Source organism: Hemibagrus wyckioides, linkage group LG06 (assembly GCF_019097595.1).
Source record: "Hemibagrus wyckioides isolate EC202008001 linkage group LG06, SWU_Hwy_1.0, whole genome shotgun sequence".
NCBI lineage: Eukaryota > Metazoa > Chordata > Actinopteri > Siluriformes > Bagridae > Hemibagrus > Hemibagrus wyckioides.
In genome coordinates this window covers 15,962,568-15,987,129 of record NC_080715.1, presented here as the reverse complement: position 1 = coordinate 15,987,129, position 24,562 = coordinate 15,962,568, and the positions used below count along the sequence as shown (strand labels likewise).

Sequence of the window (24,562 nt, the reverse complement as noted above, 5' to 3'; positions counted from 1 at the left end):
GCAAAAATCAAGAAAGAAAACAATAAATACAAGTAATACAAGTCAGTCATTTTATAGATGCCATAATCTAAACTGAAATTGAATAGTAGGTGAGATGACTGGCTATAAATCCCTTAACAGCAAATTCTGTGCAATTTATGCTGACCTAAGTGACGAGTGATGCGAATAGCATTAAAATACTGTTTATAATAACCCTCTGTGTTTCAACCCCTGTATTTCTATATGCTGTAAATACACTGTAGCTGTGTTTTTCTCACTTCTAGCATGCAATGTCATGATCACGTTAAACAATTTTAAAGATCTTCACAAAACAGCAAAATGTAGTGTTATTTTGAATTATGGGATTATTATAGAAATGTTTATTGCTGAGTGTTTAATATGGGATTCGACTTTAGTAAAACAACAACTGGAACAGGAGTTATGATAAAAAGAATAAAAGAACATAGCTAAAGAAATATGAGCATATTTTTTTTATAAACAGTCAGTTTATGTAGTCAGTGCTAGATAAAATGATGAAATTCAAATTCTAGCAATAGTTCCTTACATTGAAATTATCACTGCATCTACGAAGAGATATCAGCCAGTCTCTTATTTTTCACAATAGTACAGTTTATCCAAGGATCCATAGCAATTATCTGGAATCCACATCACTTTAAAAACCATTTAAAGTGTAGGAAGGTTGATTATTATGATTATTTTGTGATTCTGTATGATTTTAAAGGTGCACTTGGCAGAAACAAAGGAATCCACTCCACTTTGTCAACATGCCCTAACAGTGTGTCCACCAGTAGCCAGTCAATCAGTATCAGTCAATTGCATATTCGAGAACACCCAAGGTATTTGAATAATGGGAATGATGAAATAATACTCCAATGGGAAGAACTTTGAAAATGAATTGTTTGTTATTGGAGGGCAACCCACAAAACCATACATGCTCAGGGGTACAGCAATGTGAAAATATACATTGCGCAGACCCATCTAAATGCCTTTGCAAACATAAGAGAATTGTTTTTAAGGACTAAAGTACTAAACTAACTAAAGCACTTTTTCCAAACTGCAATCAGATGGAAATCCTAATTTGATGGGGTTTTTTTTTGCTTGTCAGCTTGTTTATAGAATACCTCGGCTTACTTGTCTTAATATCCTAGATATAACTAAAATAAATCCAAAGAAATTAAGAATTTCTGACTGTCCTCAGGTCTGTAAACCCTCTGACAGTTTTAATCTCTGTAATAAGCTACCAATAATTTCAATACCCTGGCTATTTTACTGTATAAATATTATATATTTAATATGAAAAAACTCTGCAAGGAGGTGGTCCTCTCTGCCAGTGTTAATTATTCTGTATGCTAGACAAAGAAGACATCAGATATTTGTGATATCTAGCTGTGAGTGTCATTTGCTGGAATGTTGCTTACAAAAGCACTGCTGTGAGTGCAGACATTTGACCCAGCTGCACATATAGCTAGTTCAACACTTCAGATCAAGTTTCTTTAGAGAGGCTTTGGAAAGCATTGTGGACGGCAAGGGATTGAAGGGGAAGTTAAACTCAGGCTATGAAATTTAGCAGGTACCCCTTAGTGTATCCTAAAGCTTGGAGTGATGATACACATGGAGAGCAGTAACATGTGCAAATCTGCTCACAGCTATTTTGATTGGTGGATTCTTCAAAAGTATTTTAATGGATAGTGCAATTTCTGTAAAAGGATAACATCTAGTAATACTAGCATTTCATATAACAAAATACATTAAAAATCTATTTTACATTAAGCAGTAAATAAGGCTGTAATTATTTAAACATTCATTTATTATTCTTCATTTGGTAGATTTTTTAATCCAAAGTGACCATATTGAAAGTGAACCAGAATTAAATTCTAAAAATTTGTAAAAATGCTCCAAACTCAGTACAATGCTTTCATAACACTTCAACAATCAGTACTATGGCATTTTTATGGTAAGAAAAATAACCTGTATTGGGATTATGCACATACTGTACATGTGTACAGTACTTTTTTCTTTGAAGGAAGCTGAGGTCAGAGCACAGTGCTGCTATGGTACACCAGTTTTGGAAGAGAGAGGCAGCTTAGTGGTGCGGCAATTGAAAGTGTCGACCCTTATTTCTTTACTGCTGAGTCTTAATACTACCCATTTATTTTCATATGATAAATGCTTGTTGGACTATGACAAATTTGTGTCTTCTCTTTAAATGCCTCCCTTCATTCATACTTGGCTAAAAAAAGACAACCAAAGAGATTTCAGTGGGGAATTGCAGTGGATGAATCCTTAGTAGAAATAACAATGCCATCACCTCAAAGCCAGACATAATGGCACTGTTTGCAACTTCAGCACCTATGTGCATTTGATATATAAAGCAAGGCCCTATGCAGTTAGTAGGAACTTTCATTATTGCTTAACTGGATGGCACTTCATGAACATCAAAGAAAACAAGTATCCCTTTAGACAGTAGCCTGGGCCATGAACTCTAATCTGTATTCACCTGATTCCTTGTCCTATAGGACATGTTAGGTCAGGCACAGGTTATCCCCCTCCACTGCAATGCAAACACCCTCTCCACACTACATGCTCCATAGTTAGAGCTCGACACTAACAACACATAGATGGGCAGCAAGCTGTCAACAATGCCAACACACAGGCCATGCCATGAAATCCCACATCAGTACCACAGTTGTGGTATACCACAGAGGATCTGAGCCAAAATCTAGGAACAGTGCTGAGCTCCTGGTCTCTGTTTACCACCACACACCACCAAAGCAAGCTCCCTTAGAGACAGTGCCCTTGCTTTATATACTGGGTATGTGTGTTTAGCAAACAGTCCGAGCTCCTTAACCTAGCTCTGTTAACTATATATTATACTTATATATAATATACACCAAAATCTCCACAGCAATGTAGCACTATAAATAGTTTTCTTAACAATGCAGGTGACCAGAAGTCAGAATATTAGCAGGGGAAAATAGGTTACCTTCTCATCATCTTCAGTGAACAGTGCGCCACTGGGACTCTTGTTGATGGCCTGTGCCACTCCTATGATCTCTCCATCACTGTTCCGGATGGGCATACACAGCAGGGACTTGGTCTTATAACCTGTCAATTTATCAATCTCATCACTGAAACGATGGTCCTAAAGAGGGAGAAAACATTACAGCATAATACCTTGTAAAACAAACATTTCATCTCTGGCTTATTTTTCAATTAAGAAGCTATGAACACCTTGAGTGGCGTGAGTCTGGACACATCCAACAGACTGTGGGAGGTTCAGGGGTTAAATGACTATAGTTCTCAACTTCTCACAAGTGACTATATTTCTCAGCTTATTTCATACACATCGTATGTGGCTGATTGTTAAAAGTTATGTTTTGTTATGATATGAAAGTTGTCTTTATAAAGATCTTGCCTCTTTCCTTCTAAAGGCTTTCCCAACTTTTTTTTTCTGCTGTTGTTTGAGATGACCATCTGTTGCCTGCTTCATTGTTTGTTTGTTTATTGTACTTATAAGAACTAGTCGTCAGTAGAAATTGTTAACATTTTAACAATTCATTTCATTTCAGACGTTGGAAAAACTCGCTTGTTAGTGAACATCAGTGCAGATTGACAGACCAATTAACTGTAGACGAAGTGTACGAAAGATCATACAAGGGAGAAATGGAGAGAGTGCATTTTTTAGGTAAGCTAATCAATTCAGCAATCGATATCTTCAGCCAGCTCATTATTTTTTTACAGATCTCATGAAGGTAGTTAATGATCAGCTTCTGGTTATACTACATGACTGAAACGAAACCCCTTCCCCCTGCACACACACACGCTTTGCTAAGTAAAGTTATGGCCTTATATTGCAACAAAAAGATCCATTTTTCATGAGCTGTCACTCTTTCGCACCTGATACGCGTCGGGGATGTTAACAGTCTCTCCGTGCTCGGCAACATAACCTATAATTCCTTTCCCCCACGGAACCTGCACTTCATCCGAGTTGCTGAGGGATGGCAGGACAGTGGTCCCGGCGTGAACGTCAAAGAATTTGGAAACCAGAGTCTTTTTATTCGCAGTGCCCTCCACTAGGAACAGCGAGCAGCGATCCGCATCAACCATGATACACACAAACACCAAAATCTTGTAGCTCAGGCTGGTTAAATCCAGGTCATTGGAAATGTCTTTAACCAGCTCCAGGAAGAACTCGCGCTCATTGTGCTCTTTGAGGTAATATTTGAAGTCCACCGCGGTGGACGGGTACTGTGGGATGTTGACGCGCGACTCTAGCAGCGCGGAGAGGATGTGTGCTGTAGTTGGGGGTAAGGAGCTGGCTTTCCGTAGTAAAGCGCGTCTCCGCATGCTGGTCAGCGGCTCCTGAGCGCGAGAGTTCACGTGCTCGTCGTACGTCCTGTTGGCATTGACGGCTTTGGAGCGGGCGAAAGTTTTGCGCAGCTCTTTCTGCGATGCTCGCCGCTGCAGACCATCTCCTTTACTCGCCCAGCTGTCCTTACACACATGGGATTTCTCCGGGTCCGTGGCGGAATGCGCAGGGTTTTTATTTGCTTGGTGGGTTTTAAGCCATTTTTCAACCATACTGTATTTACCTTTTCTGTTTAGATAGTCCTCAAACAATTCGGGGTGGTTATCCAGGAAAGTTTCAACATCCGAAAACACCATATTGGGCACTGCCATGTTTCAGTACTATGGTTTCTCTCTACAAAAGAAATTGCCAATTGGTAGGAAGTATTCGATATTATTACTTTAAAAAAAAAGAAAAGAAGAAGAAGCATAAATATGCAAGAGACTTCAAGCCTCGAAGCAGACTAATAGAAACCCATGCAACTTCAGCATCCGTTTTGGTTCAAATTATTCTGACCTGCCATGAAGTCCACTTTCACTTCTCGCTTCCCCAACATCTCCACACAGTGTGGGACACGCCGAGGTTCCTGCTCGATGCTGTTAAATGTAAGCGGACGTACCAGAGAGAACATTCTCTCAAATAACTTGAGCTTCCGCTTCATTGTGAATCCCAGCGCCGCATCAGCAACAGCGCAGTGGAGGGAGCAGAGAGCAGAGCAGCGTGTCGTAGATCCGCCAGTGACGTCAGATGATGCTCTCCTTTATGTCCAAACCCACGTCACATTTACGTATTTCATGTCAAAAATGCTCTCTCAATGTTTTGTGTCCTTACAGTTGTAGGCTACTGTGGACCCAGAACAGGACATTTGGAGGTTTGATTCTAGATACATCAAGCTAAGAACCGTCCTGAAATCAGATTGTTCTTTCCTGTGTACCTGTGATTTTAAACAAAATGTCCTAATGTAGATATAGACACATGCACTGTGTTGAAACTACTTTGAAAAATCCATTAGCTACCATGATTGTCTCTTAGATAGATAATTTATTGGCAATTGTAAGACACTGCCTTATTGTGAATTATTATATGCACCCTTTAATAGACTAAAATCTTTGGCAAGCCTTAGAAAACAAGTAATGGTTCTGCAAGAGTTTCAAGAAATTGCGGCCTCCAGTGGCTGTGGCAGATTTTGCAGATTTTTAGTGATGGGATAAAGCAGTAAAATAAGTGAATGGGTGGATCACGACTGCATGTCTATGCGACTATACGTCGATTTTCACCAAAGACCTCAGAGAATTTGTTTCAAGGTTTCTTTCAATCGGTATTTGTACACCATTTGTCTCTATCCAGTTTGACAGATCTTGAGCAATTTTTTCAAGTATTATGGGCAAAAATCAGGATCTAGTTAGCCAATGTTGAAAGAGACATATCAAAGAAGACTTGCAGCTATAAATGGTTTTGACCCAAAGGATGAAAATCAACAAATTTCTGTAAAACATAAGGCCACTGCTTTTTTTTTTTTTTTTTTTTGCTAAACACTGGCGACATTTAGGTTTGACATCAATAGATGAATGAGATGATATATCCAAATTGCAGATTTAATTTCCTGATCTTTATATCTAGGCATGTCAAAAAAAAATCTGGGGGCACCTTTAGTGGGTCAGCAAATTTTTGTTTCCCCCACAGACTCCTCTTCAGGAAGTGAAATGTTGTGCAGTTGGGTAAAGGTCTGTTTATTGACTTGGCCAGTCTAAAGCCTTCCACTTTTTCCCCTGATGAGGTTCTCTGATGATTGGCATTAAGGTTTGGGTTATTGTGCTGCTGCATGATAAAGGTCCTCCCAATTAGATGGGATGCATTTCTCTGTAATTTGGCAGACCGAATGTTTCTGTAGACATCTGAATTAATTCTGCTGCTACCATCATGACTTACATCATCAACAAAGATGATTAATTTTGTTTTTATAGTTAAGGTCTAAGCAATATTTTTAGAGTCATACAGACATTTAGACTTTTAAAGATTTGATTTACTTAAATGTGCAGTCTGTTTAGTGCACATAAGGAATTTAGCCAATAAAGGGACAAATATTTTGTACACCAAACCAAATATTTTGTACACTATAAATGGGATTTCTTTACTGCTTTATGTGTAGGAACACTACATTGACAAAAGTTTTGGGCTTGGTCCCTTAGTTTCAGTGAAAGGAACTTTTAATGCTTCAGCATATCAAGAATGCATACAAAACTTTGTGGGAACAGTTTGGGGATGGCCCCTTCCTGTTACAACATGACTGCGCACCAGTGCACAAAGCATTGTCCATAAAGACATCAACCTGATGTCTGACCTCAACCTGATAGAACATCTTTGGGATGAATTAGAGCAGAGACTGCAAGCCAGGCCAAAACTGGGACACCTGCCTTTACATGCACATGAATTTAACATGGAGTTGGCCCACTCTTTTTGACCTCTAGAAGCGCATTTGTGAGGTCAGGCACTGATGTTGGACGAGAAGGCCTGGCTTGTAGTGTCCACTCTTAAAATACACATTTATTATTCAGTGTAGTTACTTCAATTGACTAAATATATATTAAATAAATAAATAAATAAATAAATAAATAAATAAATAAATAAAATAAAATAAAATAAAATAAAATAAAATAAAATAAAATAAACTTAGAATTACATCACACAGAAATCCACTTGAAGTGAAAGATAAGTAGAAATAGAAATAGAATATAGATAAGTAAAATAGTTTTAGAAAGTTTTATGCAGTTTTATATTAAAAAAAACCTCTCTAACAGTATAGCCATAGTAACCAAATGTTCAATTAATCCAACTGATATTCACAATATAAAACATTTTACAAGTCATACATATAATTGCTGTCTTATATAATTATTATACATATAATTATGTCCTGCAAAATCCGTGAATAAATTAACTAGCAATGACAATTTTTAATTGCTTAAGGTAAAAATGCTTGTAAAAAAACTTCATTCAATCCTAATAATGTCTTTTTTTTATATATATATATATATATGTATATATGTTTTAAGTAGATTGTTTCTATTATTCTTTAGACCTTTAAGCAGGAAGACCTTTATTTTGAAGTGTGATAGTTGACGACATAACCAGCGTTAGGACTGTGAAGGGAGTACGCTAGGCTTTCTCTTGGTTTGCAGTTATTAAGTGAATCAGAAGTCGAATACTTGGGTGAAACTGTTTGTTTTTTTTTGCTTTGCGTTTTTATGTATTTTATTTATATTTTTTGCTTAGTTAAAGTAACCTGTCAAGCATTTTGTAAGCGAGGTTTTAGTTAGCAAGGTTTGCAGTGCAGTGAAAATGGAGGACTACAACAGGCCGTCGTCTTATCTGGATGATCCCCCAAACAGCAGACTGTTTCTGGTCACCAGCAAATCCATCACCGAGGACACTATCCGGGAGCGTTTTTCCCCTTTCGGTGAAGTCCAAGACATTTGGGTTGTAAAAGACAAACAGACGAAAGAGTCGAAAGGAGTTTCTTTTGTGAAATTCGCCAAATCCTCACAGGCATGTACCGCCATGGAGGAAATGCACGGCAAGTGCCTGGTCGAAGGAACCAAACCCATTAAGGTGTTTGTCCATTTCTGTGACTTTTCAGTGTTACTGCACGTTTTCTTATTTCCCCAGAACACTGAAGTGAACTGGGGCTGGAAGTGCATTTCTTGGAATTGCGGGTGCATTTGAAATAGAAATAGTTTAGCCTTGTGCACACACAAACACATTTATTGTTCTCATCATCCCCTCTGCTCTCTTTCCTTGAACAGGTGTTTATCGCCCAGTCCAGATCTTCTGGGAGTCACAGAGACGTGGAGGATGAGGAACTGACCCGAATCTTTGTCATGATTCCCAAAACATTTACTGAAGAAGACCTGAAGGAGACCTTCAAGGTATAACACGAACGACGTTATGATGTCAAGATGACACTTTTATTTTTTTTTTCCTCATTAGGACCTTTATGCACTATATTTGCAAATGTTTTAGGACACCCATCCAAATTATTGGACTCAGGGGTTGGGCTTGGCCAGTGAAAGGAACTCTTAATGCTTTAATATACCAAGGCATTTTGGGCAATTTCATGCTCCCAACTTTGTGGGAACAGTTTAGGGATGGCACCCTTCCTGTTCCAGCATGACTGCACACCAGTGTACAAAGCAAGGTCCATAAAGACATGGATGAGAGAGTTTGGTGTGGAAGAACTTGACTGGCCTGCATACAGTCCTGACCTCAACCTGATGGAACACCTTTGGGGTAAATTAGAGCGGAGACTGCAAGCCAAAACTGGGACGTCTGCCTTTACTGCCATAGTACATGCACATGAATGTAATATGGAGTTGGCCCACCCTTTGCAGCTATAACAGCTTCAACTCTTCTGGGAAAGCTTTCCACAAGGTTTAGGAGTGTGTTTATGCGAACGTTTATTCCTCTAGAAGCGCATTTGTGAGGTCAGGCACTGATTTTGGACGAGTCTCTGCTCTAATTCATCCCAAAGATGTTGGGTTGAGGTCAGGATTCTGTGAAGTTCCTCCACAGCAAACTCGCTCATCCATGTCTTTATGGACCTTGCTTTGTACACTGGTGTGCAGTCATGTAGGAAGGGGTCATCCCTAAACTGTTCACACAAAGTTTGAAGCATGAAATTGTCCAAAATGTCTTGGTATGCTGAAGCATTAAGTGTTCTTTTTACTGTAACTATGGGGCCAAGCCCAACAACACCAGAATTCAATGATATGGAGGGATGTTCCAAAACTTTTGCCAATGCAATGTATTCTAAATTTAGCACAGCTGGCCGTTTACATTTGCACTCCAAAACAGATTGACTTTATTACTTTAACAGATGTTTGAAAATGCATTTTATTCAGAGCGCACCAGTGTCCTAAACTGACCCTGTTTTGATTTGTACAAGAACAAAACAGGTCCTTAGAAAGGCAAGCAGTAGTTTCAAGATAAGTTTGTGCTGTATTATTGTTAGAAAAGAAGAGAACATATTATTATTACTAGTGCAGGTGAAAGACCACCATTTGTGTTGCAAAGTCATATAGAACTTTTTGTGAATGTTGCATGTCACAATTATACTTAGTTATTCATCTAATTTAATCCCTTGATGAACAACTTATCTCTTAAAAAAATATTTCTTCGTTCATTACTATGTCATCCTGGTCAGGTCACTGTACTTCTGTACAGCATTACTATAAATGTACTGTAACGGTTTCCTCCAGTCTCTTGTTTAGAAAGGCTGTGATTTCACACTTGCTGAACGTCTACCAACGCTAGACAATACTACATAAATTGTAATAAGCAAAGGTTAAATTTTGCTGGATGTTGACAACTTTTTTTTTTGCTATCTCTCATTCTTTCCCTCGTCCTCTCATTCTTTCACTAATAACAGACCTATGGAGATATAGAGTATGCCATTGTCATAAAAAATAAATCTACAGGGGAGAGTAAGGGTTTGGGCTACGTCCGATTTCACAAACCCTCTCAGGCTGCCAAAGCTATAGAGAACTGTGACAAAAGTAAGTGGATCTTTGTATGTTACTGCAGACTTAGTGAGACATTTGTGGATGTAGTAGACTTTTTCACGTATCATACCCTCGGTTTCTGTCTTGACCAGCTTTCAGAGCCATCCTTGCTGAACCGAGGACGAAAAACTCATCAGCTGACAACGACTATTTCAGCAACCAAAGATCAGATCATGCAGGAAATGAGCCAGGCTTAAGTGCCTATCCATTTGGTGTGTATTAAACCCTAAAGTTTTCCGGTTATTCATAGTTGGGGAGTTACATATATAGTTTTATAGATAGGTAACACTAATGAATTTAACTTTTGTGCATTTTGTCTCCTATCTCTCCCTGTAAAATGTTGCTGCCTTTTGCATGCGTTAAATTAAACACAACATTGAAAGCTGTTGGATGAAGCATAGGATTTATAGCCTTTATGAATAGAAAAATAAACAGAAGCATGTTAGTTTGGTGTTGCCACCTTAAATTTGATTATTTTTATAAAACAGCTGCCCTGACCTTTTTCATTTATACCACAGCAGTTGTTATAGTAACGTTTTGTTCTAGAAACTTCTGACTAGTCAGTATTGATGCTGTAGTCTAATCTGTATTATACAACAGTTACTTCTAGTCCACTAATTTGATTAAGTGTAACACGGGATGTTCCAGCCATATTGATATTTAGTATAATAGAACTAACAGGTTCCTTTCACTGTAACCGTTGTAGCAAAGCTTTGTATAAAAGTTAGTACTAAAGTGTATATGGTGTCCTGCAGGTGCTGAGACTAGTAGTTACACTGCTGGAGATGGCTGGAACGCTGACTTGATAACTAGGTGTCTGATGGTGTCATCACGTGTGCCCGTCGCACAGGAGCAGATCTACAGCCTGTTTGATCTGATCCCAGGAATGGAATACTGTGAGATGCAGAGAGACCAATATGGTTTCAGTAAAGGTAGTATAGACCACCTTAATTATATAGCCCTTCAATTTGCCAGTGTCAAGCAGACCATTCTGGATCTCTGTTCAGTTCATATTGGAATCTCTGTTCAAATAGTTCTGCATCTGTACATGTCCTTGCTATGTAATATGAAATGGAATGGGATGTAGTTGATCCCTTCTTATGATTTAGATGTTTATTTACAGTCAGCTCTAGAATCATGGGAAAGATGAGTAGCTCTTTGTGGTTAATTAGTTAAACATCATCTTGAAATATGACAGAATGACGTTAAATTAATTAACCACAAGAAGTTCTTTTTTTTTTTTTTTAACTCATTTTTCCAGTGGTGCTAATAGTTCTGTGCTCCATGCTGACGAACAATTCATTCAAAAAAGCCGTTCTCATATAACAACGGATAGACCTGGGGCCTGTAGTCATTTTTGCTTTTTGTACCAGACACTCAAGAAAAATAATACTGGGGAGATTTTGCTATGTTTTAAAAATGCTCTTAGAATATTCTTAGACCATTTTAAATGCTCTTATCAAATTCCGATATTCATGATTAAGTCTAAGACTACAGAGTAAGGTCTTTTGGTGAATGTTTGTTGCAATACAGCAGAAAAGTTTTTGTCCCATCTGACTCCAGATCCCAGTTTCAAAGTCACAGTAGCATCTTGCGAACTCCAAGTGTGCACATCTGCTGTTAAATGAGAAAGGGGCTTTTTTTTTTTCTTTTTGAAAATGATAAATTACTTGTTGGCAGTAATTCTGGATCCGTCTCCACTCTATTCTGAAACGTTATTTTAAGGTGTCCTTTGTTGTCCACAGGCCAGGCTATGATTCGGTACAGTAATCTGGGATCAGCTGTGTATGCTAAAGAAAAACTAAATGGCTTTGAGTATCCACCGGGAAACCGACTTTCTGTGACTTTCATTGATGATGGAGAGGACAGGACCAGGTAAAGGCCAGCTCTGAGCCCTTATTCTTCATCTTGATCTTTAATATAGCTTTCATATACCTCTCATATAAGACAAATCTGCACAGGATGAAACACCTTTAATATTATGGGTTTTCTTCTCTCAATAGCCCGGTAGGGAAGATGGCTATGCAGTTGGTTGCAGCTCAGATGATGTCTATGGTGTGGAACGGCCCCTCTGGAGCTCAGCTAATGAAGACCACTGCAGTAAGCAGCACTCTTTAAATACCACACTGGGAGATGTTTAGCATGATGGACCCAACAGTATGAGGGTATAATGGAGATATCTCTGTAATCAAACCTAAGTTCAATTAAGGAATCCCAGTTAAGAGCTGCAGTAACTCGCAGCTTTTCTTAAGAGTTCACATAATGGTTTTCACCTCATAGTTGTTGTTGTCCTTCGGCTGCTCCCTGTCCGCATATTTAATTTGGCACAGGTATTAAACCTGAGGCCCTTCATGATGTAGCCCTCCCAATTTATCCGGGCTTTGGCACAGAGAGTTAACCCCTCCATGGCTGCACTGGTTCCCTACCCGGGAATCAATCTTGGGCTGAGGCGATGAGAGTGTGTGATGGTTTTCACCTAATAGTACTTTCGGAATTAAATATAAAACTACTCCTGTTTTCAGTGTTCTGGGTCTGCTGTGGCACAATGTTATCAGTTCCAAATAAGGGTTAAACAACTGGTTTATTCTTAATACTGCATTTTGTGCTGACCATCTCTAACTAGCTGAATGCATTTTGTCTGCAGGGTTATGCAACACAATCAGTGCCCCAGAAACCTCGTGTACAGACGGATGTTGTCCTCCCCTCTCATAAGAAACTGGCTTCTCCTGACAGTGTGGTCAAAGAGAGGCTTTTTGTCATTTTCAACCCCTCCCCATTGCCAGTGGACATACTGGAAGATGTGTTCTGGTGAGTGTTAAGCATTCCATCAGCATTTTTTGAAAATATCCAACAATCCATATGAAAATGCAGAGAAGATTTGAAAATGTTCCATGAGCACTCCAGCCCAGTGAGTGTATACCATCAATGTTTAATGCTTCAGTAATAATGGTTCACTGCAAGTGCATTGAGTGATAGAGATGCAGAAATGTTTCACTTAAAAATACAAAATGTTTCACTTGGGTCTTATCCATAATCTCCATTCGCAGTTTACATTGTGCTTCTAGAACAGTTGATTCAAGAGCAGCACGGAGTGTATCCCGTTCTGGAGCCTCCGCACAAGGGTGTAATAACTATACAGCGTGAAATTCAATTGCAAACATATTATCAAATTAGAAATTTACAGCTCACAAAGTAACAACCCAGTAAGCAGCCGTGATAGACCTATGCGCTGGGTGATGCGGTGATGTTCATACAATTTACAGTTTCTCTTTCAAGGTGTTTTGTTTTTGTTTACCCAAAATGCCATTTTTGTGTATAAAAGAGGCCAAATGTGTACTTGTGGTCATGGACCTGAATCTAATGAATAATACACAGTGAGAGTAGTGTTTTAAACAAAGAATACGCTATATTGCCTAAAGTTTTGGGACATCCCAATAATGAATTCAGGTGCTGTTTTTAAGGGGTTGGGCTCGGCCCCTTAGTTCCATTGAAATGAACTCTCAATGCTTCAGCATACCAAGACATTTTGGACAATTCCATGCTCCCAACTTTGTGGGGATGACCCCTTCCTGTTCCAAAATGACTGCAAAACTCCCTCATCCATGTCTTATGGACCTTGCTTTGTGCACTGGTGCGCAGTCATGTTGGATCATACTGAATTCAATGATCTAGTGTATCTGCATATATACTGGGCATCTCAAATCTCCTTACACTTGATTAATTAGAGAAGGATTCTTTCTATAGCATTACTGATGCTGATTGGTGTATATAAGTGTCCTTCATTTTGCATGACTGTACTACCCCGAGATGTATATGGTCTGCTGATTACAGAAGAGAGTTATTAGTTTAGTACAGCCCTTTAGTAAATAGAATCATTTTGCTTTCCAATCACTGAATGTGAACACCTAGATTTATATTTTCTTGCAGTCGTTTTGGCTCCTTAGTGGAGGTGTACCTGGTACCAGGCCGGAACGTTGGCTATATTAAGTATGCGGACCGAAAGCATGCCAATGACGCCATGGCAGCACTTCATGGCAAAGTGGTAAACGGTGTGAAAATGAAGGTCATGCTTGCTGATCCACCTAAAGAGGAATCTCACAAGAGGCAGAGAACTTACTGATGCAGCTTCTACATTGGCTAAGGTAGGTCACAACCCCTGGTAAGGCATCACCTTTAGACCCATGTCGTTGTTTGGTTAACAGGAATCTTATCATGCAGGATTTTATCAATATTAAGTTACACAAATGAGAGTTACACATTTCTTAGATTTTTTTTAATCATGGCTTCTATTATACTTTTATGACTCTTAATTAAAACTTTAACTCTTGTAAATGTCTTTAAATTTGTGTCTGCTTGTTATCATGTAACATTCTTTCTCACTGATGCCTTCACTCTGCTCGAGACCAGGCATAAAGAAAACCTATTTATCTTTTGCAGGTCAGATAAGCAGTCTGCTTCAGTTTTGTGCTAATAATTTTATCTCCTTACTTATTACGAGTTATTAAACGGAAAACGATATTAGAGTAAAAAGAACAATGATTATCATGCGGTTGATTCATAATCACGTTTTTGCTTGAGAATTTGTGCTTTGTCTTTTTTCTTCAAACTCCATAGACAGAATGTATAAAAACAGGGACTAGTGACATTCACTAACCTTTGCAAGCCCTTAAGGCACGATTCTGCTTGATGGATAAAGCCTGACGAACACAAGTGCATGTCTATATCCATTCATACACACACAGGAAGCAGGTCTCACAGCAGGGTGTTCTTGTATAACTGGTTTGCTGTCTTTGTTCCTACAGAGTTTAAGTGACATGACGCATGACTTCGACATGACTGGACGGATTTTTACGATGACACGACCTCATAGCTACGGACAGTGACTACTGTACATATGTTGTGATGCCAATTCTGATGTTTTGCTATGAGGATGAATGCTACGTCTCCTTTGATACTGTATTCTTTTTTTTTCGTATATGTAATTGTGAAATACACCTATAAGCGGTGTAAGTCTAAAGACTGTGAAGACAAAGACAGAACACACACAGACACCAGACATTGCTGTATATGGGATTGTGTTTCATGTAAATGGTCTTATTACTAATAAAAAAAATTCTAACTGATTTGCTTTGTGTTCATTTGTTTGTTTTAACTGTTAACTACTTCACTGTTAAATTGACGTAAAAGATTGATGCCTATCTATTCTTTTACTGGATGGCATGTGTTACTAACTTGTCATTGTTTATTCATTATGTTTTACACCAACACGAAGGAAAATTGCAATATAAATTGTTTAAGGAAAATTCTTGCTTGTAAAAATGTCTTACATTTGGCATTTGAGATATTTCTTTGCTAAATAGTTTGAACAGTTTGTCTGTAACAGATATGAGTGTCATGGTGAACCTTGTTTTCTTTCTGTACACTAATAGCATCTTAATTAGTGTTATATTAGCCCTACAGCCCGACGTGTGATGAATAGGATCGCAGTCTTAAGGAGTGTGTACTGCTTTATCGTGAACACACAGCAGGACCTGTTGCACTCCACCAGGTGGCAGATATTTTACAGTGAGCATAATTAAAGCTGTCGTGTGATGTTTGATAGATGCGATGTTTGTGCAGCTGTAATGAGGGAGAGTATGCCAGCCGACACCTCCCAAATTAGCCATGATGGGTTTTCATTCATCTAATGTAATCCGATATTTTAACCATCATCATTCTGCTGATATTTTTTTGTAGAAGAGTCTGAGGTTAATCATCATAATTAGCATATAAATGTGAATTGGGGATGCTTGTCTCTAATTGAATCCAGAGCTAGACTGTAGAAAGTGTGTACCTGAGCAATGAATTTATTAATAAATATCTAGTGAAAAATGTTAAAGAGGGACATTAGGAATACCGATTTCTGAGTTTGAATAGTTTTCACTGTAAGCCCTGTTGTTTTTTTTATACAGACACATGTTTTTATTCCTGTGTTTCACTTAAGGCTGTTTATTCACCCTGCCTTTTTCCTTAGCGGCGCACTCCTTATGCTTTATGCGCAATAATGAGCCGCTCCGGCTTTTGCGCAGAACCAGCTGTGCAATCCAGCTCCCCGTCCTCCAGATCCCGCCTCCTGTGCTCGGATTGGTCATTGCAACGCTAGCTGCGCCAGGATTGGCTAGTAAATGAATGAACGTCTGTGGGTGTAGCTCGAAATGGTAATGAAGCCAATCCTGGCGCAGGGGGCGGGATTAGTCAGAATACGGATGGGAAGAAAACAAAGCGGTCCAGTCCTGCTCTTATTTGCGCTCGGCCTCTGAAGTCATCTTTACTGCAGGGAGGAGCGTGCGCGAGCATCTGTCTCTAGTGCGTTCAAATTCAACTATACACAGCACTTTGCTGACTTTAACTCGGCTATTCATGGCTAAAAGCCTTTATGATTCCAGCAAAATAACAATGCGCCTCAGAGGAGATAAGCAAGGAAGCACTGATAGCTGCTGACGGGTAAATACACCGAGTCCCCGTGATTACAGCATCCGGAACTGGCCGCATCGGTGTTATGCGCCAAGAAGATGGTCAATAAAGCTAACGGTTAGTAGGCAGCTCTTTTGGCATGTTTCTCGTGATTCACCTTTATTCTTCATCTTCCTCCTTCTTCTTCTTCTTTTTTTTTGGCTCCATCGGGTTTCTGGTTTGTGAACCAGTTCCAGTCTGTGTGCCATTGCTCTGTGTCCAGTGTAATCGTTAGAATTAAAGACGCTTGTTAATGACATTAGGGACGTTTCGGTATATACTGAAAAAGACACCTTAAGGTCTTTATAAACAGTTAATAAGTCAGCACTATTGATCTACATTACTGATTTGAGGAATTTGCAGTGCTTTGTGATGATTTTGCCCTGCACCGGGTAACATATGATGAGGACATTTAATGGGTGACCTGCATCCTGATACCTGCCCATCTGTTTCCCTTATCTAATCCCGGTCTAACTGCGGTTTAGTAACACTCCAATGTAGTGACCTGTTTAAAGCTCATATTTACCTCGGATCATTTTGATTTAGATGCTCAGAAACTGTACAGACATATTGCTACTTGTCCTGATAACGTCGGTTAATTATACACGTCTACACATCGTGATGGTAAGAGCTGGAGAAGTGGACATCTTACCTTTTTAGGCACCAAGGTCAAGCAGTGACATTGCAGCGTGGACCTAATATAGACTCCAGGTTTCCTTTAACACAGCACTTGAAATACACCCGACTGAAGAGTGCATGCTTTTATTAGTCTTGATGTAAGATCTTAAGAAAGTTAGCCAGAAAGGAGGAAAAAGAGGAAGCATACTCTTCTCAGATGTGTTCTGTAACACATCAGTTTGCTGTCAGGTCAGAGGACAAGCAAAAAAAAATATTATTCATAATAATAATAATAATAATAAAAGAAACTTAGAGAGCTTTTTATTTTTGGTCTTGGTCTGTTTCATACTGAAACAGTAGTGTCCAGTCTAACACTATATGCTGACACCAGACTGTGTTAGTGACAGTCCTTCACACTTAAAGGCATGTCCTCGTTTGACCCATTTCAAGAATTGTCTCATTTAGATTGTATTAAATAGCAAACTACAGAGTGTCGGAAAAGTCAGGAGCCAGTGTGCTCTGATCCCAACTTCCTAACATGTTGGGACATTTGTGTGTGGGGGGGGAAATCACTGTGCTGTAATGTAAGACTTAACAATGAGGATATGTTGAGCAAGTATGCTGATTCGAATATGTTGAGCAACATTTGCACATAAACCCGACACCGTGGCTGAGTAAATGCGTAGAGGATAAGGGTAAATATGAACAAGAGTTTATGTTGTATGCTCACATGGAAGCACAAATGTGCTCTCATTTGTTCCTGACTTTTTATGGACACCTTGTAGTTCCTGCTTTGCACTGGGTACTGTGTTAAAGCTACCAGGCGTATTAAAAGCTAAGCTCATTACTCATGAAAATGGTTTCTTATTAAAAAGCATAGTGCCCTCCACATGACACCAGTTGCAGGGATGATGCCTTGTTCTAGAGTTGCACTCACTTCATTGTAAACTCAACCAGACCACTGAGTGTGACAGTCAGAGTCTCTTTTAATTATGCAGTAGTTAGGACACTACTGCTGTCACCATGGACACACTTTTCCTGACCAATCACATTGCAAGTGGACTGAGTCAGCAAAATGGTTTACACAACAAAGAGGTTTGTATAAATTCTCCATGCATACTGCTTCTGTGTTGTACACGTGTACCTGTATTTCGTTCTGTTTTTAGCAGACCTAGAGTATTTCTTGGAGCTCTGTGTGTCCAGTGGGATTGGTTTGTTTATGTCTAAATAGCACCTTTTGTTATGTATAGATTTTTTGAACAATGCTTCTGTTGCCAAAATGCTTTGGAAGGCATCAGGCTGTGGTAGATCAGTGTCATCGTGAAAGCCCTGACTCATTTGGCTGGGTGTATAAGCTGCTTATTGCTCATAGTCACTACAGTTTTTTTAGTGAGCCAATAAGGACCTTTTTTTTTCTTCCAGCACTGTGAGGAGGACATTACCATGCACTTTAAATCAGGAATTTCCATACTAAAAAGCAAACTTGCACACATGCACAAAACGTCATTACTGAATACATGGCTGCAATGTTGCTGTTCATGACACCTCTCACCATTAGCAAGCTGACATTCTTGTAATACAAACTGCTAAGGATTATTTGTCTCACACTCTACAAGATCTGAGACCAGTGCTTTCGTTTTACAGAGACAAATATTCAGAGTCTTTTTTATAAATCTGAGACATACCAAAAACAAAAGTGTGCTCTTGAGATAAATGAACCCTCATCATATGGCGTAAGTAGAGTTTTATTACTGTTTACTAGGAGTTTTAATCTAATAAATCTGGGCTGCTTTTTCAAGTTTTCTTTTTCTGGATAATAAAACAATAAAATGCATCCATCTCAGGTGTTTTTTTTTTGACCTGTTAGAGTTGCCTTGGTTAAGCACTGTATGGCTTATCATAAGTCATCTCATTATACTGTACATACATACACGCACACAATAGGGCTCATTTATCAATCTTTCAGTACAGTTCTGTGTAAATATTTGCATAAGCCAAACCAAACACCGGAATTTGTGCCAGATTTACAAAAGTTTCCGAAATGCTGATATTCTTTGTTCTTGTGTGTTTATATTAAACGCCCATAAAGTGCAAACTTTGTTCCTGTCACAGATCATTTGCACTTAGTGACACCAACGAAACAACTCCATAAAGGGTCAGGTGCACAGACATCTGGGGAGCATGTGGAGTGACATGAAAACCAAGCATATCACACAGAGAAACTATTTTTAAATATATATTACTTGTCTCAGCCAAAGTACAGGATCCAGAGGGTTGCATAGCGTTTAAAGGAAGATGACATAGCAAACGGAAGTGACTTATAAGCCATCTTTCCATCTGACGTGTGCTAAATCTTTTGTCAGCTGAGGTATTTGTTCTCGGCTTATGACTACATGCAGATAAACCAGCACCATCCTCTGTTTATACAAAGGCATTCATCAAAATTGAATGACAAGTAGTATTTGTTTTAATTTATGGGTTTGTGTTGTCCTGCTTTATTTATTTTTCATATTCTTTCATTTTAACTCCATTTTCTCAATGGTTTTCTTGAATCTTTGAAGTCCCTGGATTTGACATTATAATCCATATGTAAAAGTTTAGTAATCCATGCAGATTATATTATTTGAAGTATTAAGTGAATAAAGGGTTAGTTAGTTTCAGTTCATTAATTATTCTTCTTAAGCTAAATTTACGCACAGGCAGGAGCATAATGAGGAACCAAACATTTTTCAGGAACACAACATTTCTTGTATAAATGGCCCTACAAACAGTTTACAAACAAATCTATTCCTATCCAGCTTGATAAATGAGGCCCACTGTTTCCATTGCAGGTCACCATGCACACATTCTCACTAACACCTGCAAGTTACAATTTGAGATAATATTACAGAGGTTTGTTAGGCAGCCACTCAGCTGTATAACAGCATTAGTCCATTATTCAGTCAGTGTAAGGTGACATATAACACATTAGCAAACCCTATCTTACCTTAAGACCATGGCACCAATACCTAGACATTTGGGGGACAGCATATCATTGTACCATTATCTGACTGATCACTAGGTAATAACTGACACATTAGAGGTTTTGCTTTATTAAATCATAGAATTACTGCTGCATATTTAAGTCAAAGAAGCTTTATTATTTATCATTGTATTTATTTATATTTATTTATTTATATTTATTTATATTTATTCATTGTATTTATAATATTTGAAGGTGGGGTCTGTGTACAGTTGTGCCCTGCGATCGGTTGGCACCCTGTTCATTCCCTGTACCCTGGGATAGACTCCAGGCTCCAGATCTATCTAACCTCCCGAATGAATCAACACCCATATCAGCATATCAGTTTAGACTAATGAAATTACATGACCAAATAGGTAAATACTATTACGTCTATCGTCAGTAACTTCTCTGCGATTTCAGCTGAGCTGTCACTTTGCAACATATATGAACCATCCTGAAAAGTATAGTTTATGTACATCAGGTCACATGTCAAACCCAGGTTTTGAAACTGTGTTAAAGTTTGGGGAAATGGTTGCTGTGCAGTTAAGGTATTGGACTACTGATCGAAAGGTAGTGCATTCACATCCCACCATCACCAAGATGTCAGTACTGGGCTCTTCAGCAAGGCCCTGAACCCTCAACTGCTCAGTTATATAAAAGAAATAAATGCAACATGCAAGTTTCACTTCTGCAAGTCACTCTGGATACAGACATCTGCAAATCCTATAAATATGGATCAGCTGTTTCATTTTACTTGAACACTTTTACCACGACTATGAACTACACCATTATCCTGTGTTATTTATGTTTATGGTTTAATTTGGTTCATATTTTCCAGCTCTGCCATATGTTTATGGGTCAAGTGTTCTGAGAGATGGAGGATTGTTTCAGCTTAACTGTTCAGTTCATAAGGCTCTACCATCTTCAAGCTATTGTTTGATGTATAACTAATTTTGCAGCGTCTTACATTTTTAGCTAAATACGGACATGGATAATTTGTAGCTTCTTGTTTCATCATATTAGCAAATGTTCAATTTTGCTAGTTATATTTAACTAAAGTTAATCATTCATTATATTTGAAAAAGATGAATTATAAATTACTAAATGTAGTTTGTTCAGATATTACTACTACTACTACTACTACTACTACTACTAATAATAATAATAATAATAATAGCGTTAATTTTTTATTTTGAGTCAAATTCTTAGACTATTTTGAGACTGACTAGCAGATAGACTACAGTCATTGAAATAACCTCTTTACAGCCATGTTGAGTAGAAAAGCAAAATGTTTACTCTTTTAGTAGATCAAGTATAACTGCGTTCCATTTAGTCAAGACCAGGAATCTGAGCACATTCACTGGGCACTTTAAGATAGCGATGCTTTTCTGCTCAAAGTGGTTGTAAAGAGTTATTGTAGGATTGTGGTCATTCTTCTCTGGCCACCTCCTCCTCTCCTCTGTGTAGGAAAATCCTGAAACACTCAAACCAGGTAGTCTGGCAGCAGCTACTGTGCCACAGTCACTGGGATCACATTTTTACTTCATCCTGGTGTTTGATGTGAACATTAACTGAACATAGCAGCAGATAAAAGCTTCAAATCAAAGAAGACATAACACCTGTGGATGTAAAGGCTTGTGGAAAATTGCTTGAGTTTTTATTTAGAGAATTCCGTTGAGTTTCGGAATGTCTGTGCTGAAAATATTTTAGTTGAAAGAGCTTTTATCCAAGGTCATGCACAGGGCCATATTCCCAGTGTTATGTTTTTATCATCTGCGTAGCATGGAATAGCACGTAGCACGCCCACATCTGCGTAGCATGGAATTTTGCAGTCTAGCAGCTAAGTGGCATATCACTACACAGAAATGACTCTCTATCCGCAGGATTATTAAGAAACCCAGGCTCATAAAACTAACTAAAGTTCTTGTATAATGTTTACTAACTTGTCCTGTATTAATTATCTCTTAAACACAGTATGAAATTCAGTGTTATTGTCATTTTTCTAATTAGCCTAGTTTACAGGAAGAGTGAAGCCTCTTGACACAAGATTAAAGAGAGATACAGGGGGAAAAAGCCTTGAAATACAACATGGCAGAAAAAAGCGAGCAGGCATGACTGTGTAGACAATCGGTCCCTATGTCCTCAAAATCATGTCATGGCCTGTGTGAATTTATATTGGAAAGGGCATTATCAGGAATGAAACCAACTGCAGCAGCGGACAGAGAACAGCTCTGGGTTTTTAAAGTCTTGTAGGCCAACACACATGTAAATGATTATGGCCATAGTCTCTTGTGCCAGAATAAAGCTACACAGCCCACTTGCCTTAACCACTGTTTGTCCATTTGTTCAGGTATAATAGACTCCAGCATTGTCCCCTCAGTGGGAGAACAGGCTGAGTTTCTAACACACAACACAGTGTCTTTTTTTAACAAGTAGGAGGGGATGTTTTTCATTAAAAAAAAAAAAAATCTCTTAACCAACATGCACGAAAGCTTATTGGCCAGCAGGATCATGTGACTTGATTGTGTTCTATTGCTGAAGTGGCTAAAGCGTGTAGCTGCACCAACTTGAATCAAAAGCATGAATTTTTAAAAACCATAAAAGAAATCCTTTAGATTGTTATTGGAAATGTTGAAACTCTTGACTATAAAAAAAAACTTTTTATATCAAAGGAGAATTCTGAGTATGTACTCATCCCATGCCAAAGTGCTGTCTGAAGAAGTATATTTTTATATATTTAGACACATACCATAAGCTTTGTTGTGGTTAGTGTCTGCCATCCATGCTGTATCTCTGCCACATGCACAGTGCAGGCTCCAGATTCACCTGAACCCGGACCAGGGTAAAGCAGGTACTTAAAAGGAATGAATGGATGGATAATTTTCTTTTAATTGCTTTTACACAATAACTAAATCTGCTACATGCTCAATGTAAGACATATTTCTTGCCTTATTTTACCTTATTTTTTGCCTTATTTTGCCTTATTTTTTCTTACAAGTTTGTGAAACAGTTCAAATATTTAGGTATTATTGAATGATACTTTGATAAATTCAGATAATAATTCACTGAGAGGTTCCTTTTAACCTTAATGCGTTAAATATATGGGGTATACTTTCACCTGATGAGATCTATAGACACTATTCTTTTGCACAGAGTCGGTCTACATGTTGTTTGTCTGCACTGTCTTGTCTTGTCATCCTGTGCACTTCTGTTGTATGTCTAGTTTTTCCTTGCACCTTAAGTATAGTTTAGCTTTATTTCTATGTTTAGCTCTATGTTTGTCTGCGTCACTGTACTTTGTCTTTGTTATGTGTAGCACCTTTGGTCTAGGAGGAACGTTGTTTCACTTCACTGTGTACTGCATCAGCTATATATGGTTGAAGTGACAATAAAGCTTCTTTCACTTTTGACTTTTCTTTTTTTTTAAACTTCTTGATTCTGTCTCTTTAAAGCATCAGGTAGGCAGACTTCTTCTGAAAAGAACAAGCCCATATTTCATACTACTATACACTCACCATCAGCTTTAATAGGAATGCCTGCACATTCATGCAGTTATCTAATCAGCTAATCATGTGGCAGCAGCAAAATGCAAAAGATGCATCAGACAGATACAGGTCAAGAACTATGGGTAACATTCACATCAAACACCAAAATGATTGTAGGTATCAGATGGCTTGGTTTGAGTGTTTCAGAAACTGCTTATCTCCTGGGATTTTCACACACTGTCTCTACAGTTTGCACAGAATGGTGTGAAAAAAAAAAAACATCCTGTAAGCAGAGTGTCTTCAGGAGGCAGAAACACCTTGTTGATAAGAGAGATCAGAGGAGAATGACCAGACTGCTTTGAGTTGACAGGATGTCTGTAGTAAATAGTGAGCATGCCATGGTTAAAGTCAAAGAGATCACACAGATTTTCCTCAATCTGATGTAAACATTAACCGAAGCTTTTGTGCTGTATCTGCGTGATTGTATGCACTGTGCAGCCGCCACATGATTGAAGGATTGGATAACTGCATGAATGAGCAGGTGTACACGTGTTCCTATTAAAACGGATGGTGAATGTATTTTATGATTCAGTAACTGTCCTTCGGAACATTACATCTACAGCTGAAGAGAGACGATAAACAAGCTGCTCAGCCCAGATGTGAACTATTGCTGAAAGATGCTTTTTGGTGGATTTGTGCATTTACAGTTTTTCAGCAGTGTAGGTGTAAACTGTGACCTTTCATGTGAAGAGGTGGGATCTGGCTTCCTGTGAACAGGAGCTTCGAGCAGGCTGGGAGAGGCTTTTCCTGTTACTCCACAACAAGCCTTGATGTACTCACTATGGATTCTGCTGAGTCATGGGATAGGTTTATTGTTTCTGTGGTTCCAGTGAAAGGGAACCCTGTTGCCCAGTGTGCATCATTAAACAGTGAACTGAAGACGATGGTGGCTTTCAATATTTAGGCTAAAATGGCAGATATTTTTGATGTATCACAAAACATAGTTTTCTCATTTTCTGTTGACTAAGATACACTTATTTAAGAGTAAAGACTTAAG

The 24,562-nt window shown here is 38.5% G+C and overlaps 3 protein-coding genes across 10 annotated transcripts in view; 2 read left to right on the top strand and 1 right to left on the bottom strand.

Moving 5' to 3' along the window:
* Window positions 1–5,030, bottom strand: part of pde11a (phosphodiesterase 11a) — a 54,564-nt gene extending 49,534 nt beyond the window's left edge. For both annotated transcript variants that reach the window (XM_058392114.1, XM_058392115.1), the window contains exons 1-2: window positions 3,898–5,030; window positions 2,984–3,142 (exon numbers count right to left, since the gene is read on the bottom strand). In XM_058392114.1, the coding sequence (XP_058248097.1) occupies window positions 2,984–3,142; window positions 3,898–4,680 (942 nt within the window). In that variant the 5' untranslated portion in view covers window positions 4,681–5,030. The remainder of the gene's footprint in view (window positions 1–2,983; window positions 3,143–3,897) is intronic.
* A 2,434-nt stretch (window positions 5,031–7,464) lies between these two features.
* On the top strand, window positions 7,465–15,029 carry rbm45 (RNA binding motif protein 45). 2 transcript variants are annotated; one of them, XM_058393395.1, is made up of 10 exons: window positions 7,465–7,957; window positions 8,152–8,274; window positions 9,774–9,900; window positions 9,999–10,118; window positions 10,662–10,838; window positions 11,652–11,781; window positions 11,910–12,006; window positions 12,551–12,714; window positions 13,834–14,048; window positions 14,709–15,029. In XM_058393395.1, exons 1-9 carry the CDS (start codon window positions 7,688–7,690, stop codon window positions 14,024–14,026), a joined length of 1,401 nt encoding a protein of 466 aa, XP_058249378.1. In that variant the 5' UTR covers window positions 7,465–7,687; the 3' UTR covers window positions 14,027–14,048; window positions 14,709–15,029. The 2 variants fall into 2 exon arrangements, with proteins under 2 accessions (XP_058249378.1, XP_058249377.1); XM_058393394.1 differs by having other exon boundaries at window positions 13,834–15,029.
* A 1,147-nt stretch (window positions 15,030–16,176) lies between these two features.
* The window catches only part of osbpl6 (oxysterol binding protein-like 6), a 60,982-nt gene continuing 52,596 nt past the window's right edge, over window positions 16,177–24,562 (top strand). For 3 of the 6 annotated variants that reach the window (XM_058390824.1, XM_058390825.1, XM_058390823.1), the window contains exon 1: window positions 16,177–16,476. The gene's annotated coding sequence lies outside the window, so the exon portion shown is untranslated. The remainder of the gene's footprint in view (window positions 16,477–24,562) is intronic. The other 3 variants (XM_058390828.1, XM_058390826.1, XM_058390827.1) reach the window with 2 other exon arrangements.